The sequence below is a fragment of the Hordeum vulgare genome, chromosome 6H, assembly GCF_904849725.1.
Source record: "Hordeum vulgare subsp. vulgare chromosome 6H, MorexV3_pseudomolecules_assembly, whole genome shotgun sequence".
NCBI classification, from domain to species: domain Eukaryota; kingdom Viridiplantae; phylum Streptophyta; class Magnoliopsida; order Poales; family Poaceae; genus Hordeum; species Hordeum vulgare.
In genome coordinates, this window is record NC_058523.1 from 22,684,846 (window position 1) to 22,690,070 (window position 5,225).

At 47.8% G+C, this 5,225-nt stretch overlaps 1 protein-coding gene and 1 pseudogene across 1 annotated transcript; one reads left to right on the forward strand and one right to left on the reverse strand.

Moving 5' to 3' along the window:
* Window positions 1-957: 957 nt before the first annotated feature.
* Window positions 958-1,670, forward strand: LOC123404953. Its single transcript, XM_045098852.1, has 2 exons — window positions 958-1,248; window positions 1,358-1,670. Exons 1-2 carry the CDS (start codon window positions 958-960, stop codon window positions 1,493-1,495), a joined length of 429 nt encoding a protein of 142 aa, XP_044954787.1. The 3' UTR covers window positions 1,496-1,670.
* Window positions 1,671-2,225: 555 nt separating this feature from the next.
* LOC123404954 lies at window positions 2,226-3,843 on the reverse strand (annotated as a pseudogene).
* Window positions 3,844-5,225: the final 1,382 nt, after the last annotated feature.

Below are 5,225 nucleotides of genomic sequence, written 5' to 3' on the forward strand. Positions count from 1 at the left end.
CCGCCCTGCCTCCTGCGCCTCCCCGCGCTCCCTGCCTCTCCTTGCGCCGTCGCCTCGCGCCGCCGCAGCTCGCGCCGGCAGCCGCCCCTGCCGCACGCCTCGCCTGCCAGTCCCTCCGGACGCCGTAGCCGCCTGCTCGCCGAACGCCTCCGGCCCGTCGCGCCCTGGATCGGATCCAGATGGACCCGCAGGACGCGCCGGGCACCCCAACCACGACGACGAGGACGTCGACGACCTGTTCCGTGATCTGAACCTGATGGACATGGAGTCAATCCAAGAAGCTGACCCGGAGCAAGGCCAAGGGACTCTGTCAACCTTCTTCGCATCGCTACCGGTCGCGGAGCTAGCGGCTTTCATGAGAGCAGCGGTTTCGTCTCCAGCGGCAGTCACCATCCCGGACCCGGAGACGCGCCATTCGGGGGCCCGACGCCAGAGGAGATTCGATCCAAGCTGGATCAAGAACCGACATATCTGCATGACGAGATGAACCGGCCCGGAGGAGCCGAACTGGTGGAGCGCTCCTTGGCCGTGATGACTCAGGAAGAGCTGAGAGTAAGTACCGCCGCCGCAGCTTCATCAATCATTCGGTACTGATGGATCATACGTATACATGTCGTTATCGTTTGGCGTGCATTGATCGGGTAAATTGGGTTTCAGGCTCTGATCCGGCACGCTATCGGCACACTGGATGAGAACTGGCCGTCGACATTCGGGTCGATGAGCTTGGCAGTATGCTTCAGGCACGCGTTTATGGTGGGCGAGCTCGACAGCTTCGAGACGGCCGTCAGTGCCCGCGCCGTAGTGATGGCGAGGGGCAGATTCAGGTTAATTGATTCTCAATCCTTGCGTTAACCTGTGTTCAATGATTCTGAACTTTACTTCAGTTATCTGCCCGCTCTGGAGTCTCAAGTCTGACCTCACCTGAATGGCAAAGCTAAAACTGATAATGGTCTATTGATGCTCCGCAGTAACTACCTATTGCAGACCGCCGTCGAGCATGGCACCGATATGAACAGGTATATCATCTTGGATCGGATCAAGACGGACCTCGTGGGTCTGTCACGCCACCAGCACGGGCACTACGTCGTGCAGTCACTCTTCCTGAAGACGACTGGCGAGTCCCAGGGCGAGCTGCTACGGCGCCTCATCAAGGCGTTCGGAAACCTGGACGTGGCACAGCTTATCGAGCTGGTGCGTGATCCTTTCGCCAGTCATGTCCTCAGCAACCTGCTTGACACAGCCAGGATAGTAAGTACCTCTACCTCATCATCGCCGTGTCTTATACATTGATGGTTTGCTCGTTGGCCGGCGGACCATCTGATACTGACACATGTTGTGAATTGTGATCATGGCGCAGCACTTGAAGGGCCGATTCGGATGGAGGCTGGCAAAGAAGCTCGCTTCGCTACAAGTCTATCAACTGGGTCTGGAAGTAGGGAACTCCAACGTCCTGCGGGTGGTGTACTCCTTGAATCGGATGGGCATTAGACTATAGTTACCGATTATGTGTTCTTACAATGTTGTGGATCTCAAGTTTTCTGGGGAAGGCTCGATGTGGCCATGGTGCCTTGGTTCGAATTGTCAGTGCGAGGCTGATATGTACGTTTGTACCGTACTACATAATTGATGTCCGTTTATGTTGCACGGAGCAAACAATGTTGAGTAACGAATTCGTCTCCCCTTCAAAGGTTACTTTGAAGGCTGAAACCTTCTTTTGCGCCTTATTTGATGGACTAGCTAATAAATTAACCACATATAATCAAGTTTACCTTTTGTATTGTACAAGCATGGGCAAATATAAAATTCATTATTTAGGTTTTGAACAATAATATAGAAGGTCATGTAGCATACTTTTTGTAATTATTCAAATGACTAACACGAGGTTTAGCAAGAATGTTTATGATGACCTAGATGTGCACCTTTTCATAGTGGTTGCCGTGGTTGGCTGGTTAAAGGTATGTGGTATTTATTTTCTTCTCCCGTTGCAACGCACGAGCAATTTCTCTAGTCTACATACGTGCACGAAAAATAAAACCAGCAATTAAACTTCCATATTTCTGTATATAATCGAAAAGACATAGGCACTGAACTCTTGCCTGATGGTAGACATAGAAGTGCCCAACAAAAGCATGTGTTTCTAAACTAGCTTAGGCACTGAACTCTATATGCACCGATCCCATCTACAAAATGATCCCAAGAGAGTGCAATCTTCAGGCATCAACCCTCTATGGCTGTTTGAAGGGGTCAGCCACTGACAAATCATGGATATGATCCTCTACATGTTTATCAATAAAAAACAGAGAATTCCTGAATTCAAATTGAGCATCTCGAGAAGCTCTGTTTTCGACTTGGAGCAGCCTGTGCTGGTGAGCCACCAATTCATCATTGTAGTCCGTCCATACTAGAAACTCAATTTTGTTTAGCACTTTTGCGTCCAAAACAAAGAATCTGGCCAAGTGAACCTGTTTCTCATAGCCCAGGTATAACGTCAACATCACTTTCTTTAGATGGGTCTCAAGGCATTCAATTGGATGTAGTGGGTCATCCTGAGGCTCAAATTTCTTATATGTCGTCTGATAGTATTCGTGAAACTTAAAAAAAAAAAGGAAAGGAGAGGCATATGTCAAGGCATTGCTAAATATACTAGCTAATATGTCAATGCATATATTTAAGTCGAGCAAAGATAATACTCACACTGACGTAGAGCTTCTCCAAACATGGGAACCACCTGAGAACGTCAAGAACTGTATCCAATTGAAGAGCAGAACACTTGAGGGCCAAAACCTTCACGGTGCGTATCAAGTTTGCCGAGCTGACTGGGCTCATTCCCTGAAGAAAATAAACAACCAACATCAAAAACAGTTATCTCCATGCATGTAAGAATGCTGGATGCATGATGTCTGTTGCTGCTACCTGCAAGATCTGGAATTTGCAGAGGTCCGCTGAGAAAGGCCCCAATATCTCCAGCTTAGGCGCGCTAATAACCCGGATAGTCACGCAATCATTCCGGTGACAATACGGCAACAATATCCTTTCAAGGCAAGGAGCATCCTCGATGACCAATTCTGTCTCTTCACCGGAGTTATCACGAAAGCCAATGCTTCTAAGAGTTGGCGAGCAAACACGGAGGCAACCAGCTGTAGCATGAACATGGAGCATCCATAAGCTCTCCAAGGCATGGCAGCCCGAGAGCAAGCCGTGGAACCCGTCCCCGAGAAGGAAACATGATGCAATGAGAGCTCCTTGAGGAGGGGGAAATTGAAGGACGGCGCGATTGCGTCGGGGAAACCGCAGTCCCTGATCTTGGCAACGAGGAGAGTTGGTGCGGCGCGGAACGCGGATTGCGGCAACCGATATTTGGTCTTGGTGTTCCGTGCAACAACGAGGTGCTCATAGTCATAGCCGATATCGAGCTCCTGGAGGTTGGCGAGGGCTGGGGAGTTGAACCAGCTCTCCACCTCCGTGTGATCGCCGGCGCGGATGCCGGGGAAGAAGAATCGCTGGGCGGGGCCAGGGTGGTGTTGGGAGATTATCTTGGAGACGGCGGAGGTGGGGACGGCGTAGCGATCGAAGACCCGGGCGGGGAGGCAGGTGATGACCTCGAGGTTGAGAGGTGCGGAGCGCCACAGGTGGCGCCATCGGCGGGAGAGCATCTGCGTGCGGCCGCCGTCCTTGGTGGGGAGGAAGGAGATGATGGTCCCGAGGAGGGCGTCGGCAAGGCTGCTGATGAGATCGCCGGAGTTCACGCAGCAGTCGCCGTTCCGCGCCCGCTTCCGCGCGGTTCCATCATCCATGGGATTCCTGCTCGTTGCGAGCGGGTGCCGCTGCCTCCTCCTCCTCCATGATCGGCGACTGGCGAAGACGGAGCGTTTGGCTGGAGTCGGCGGAGCTGGAATCTCGATCGGTGGTGGTTTTAATTTGGGCTTGGGCTTTGGATTAGAAGTTTATACCAAATTAATAGTACTGGATAGTTTTTTTTACCGGAATAGTACGAGATAGTTGAAAAGAAAAAACTCTATGTTACGACGCCGCATAGAAGTCTTCCCGCACGGCGGGATCGTGGGCGCTATATTCTCACTTAGTCTCTATCCGCTACAGTGATGCACAATGTTGCAACACTATTTCGCTACAGGAGAGCTATATGTCTACATCCGCGTACATATTACAGAACATTGTTTTAGCATGGTACAGATCTATAAACTATAGTTGACATGCATGCTACAGTGCTATATATTTTTTGCTATGACAGGGAGCACGCGCAACATTATTATTATTTTCATAAAACAAGAAGGGAATAATAGTGGAATTTAATGATGGTACATCAACCAGTGGTAGTGATTACTTTTTCTGCAAAAGCCTACAGTGATTTGATTTTGCAATTAGTACACGTCTTCTATTTACAAGACAATGTTTGTCTCAAGACCAGACCAAGTCACCATTTAGCTGGGAATGCATAGAGAGTAAGTATGAAGGATGAGATGTGGGTGTTTATTCTGCCTCCCCCTCCTGGCCTCCTCTTTCTGGAACCTTCCTTCTTATTTAGCAATATAGCTGAGATTCTAGATCGAAAGCCGTTTGGTGTGTTACTGTCGTGCCTAGATCGTTACAGTTTAACTGCATGTTATCTATTAAAAAAATCAGTTGGGGATAAACAACACGACAAGTTTCATGGCAACTTAAGGCAATTAACCATGTAGGCAAGCACAACAAATAATTTGGCAATTGGACACAGTTTTTTGGCAAGATGTATAAACAAAAATAGCAACTCGGAGCGACAACTAGAGTGTGAAATAATTGGCAACCTATATAAAATAAAAAATATAACTAGGCACAGTTAAAACTGATAACTATAGTGTGAAAATTTTGGCAAGCTATATGAAATAAAAATGAAAACTCGACACGGTTATAACAGACAACTAGAGTGTAAAAATATTGGCAATCTATATGAAATAAAACTGACAACTCACCATAACTAAAACTGACAACTAGAGAGTAAAAAAATTGGCAAGCCATATGCAATAAAAATGACAACTCGGCACAATTAAAACTGACAATCATAGTGTAAAAAAATTGGCAATCTATATGAAACAAATGGCAACTAGGCACAATTAAATCTGACAATAAAGTGTAAAAAAATGGTTAGCTATTTGGCAACTTGATACAATTAAAACTGATAACTAGAGTGTGCAAAAGTTTTGCACACTATATGAAATAAAAATGAGAAC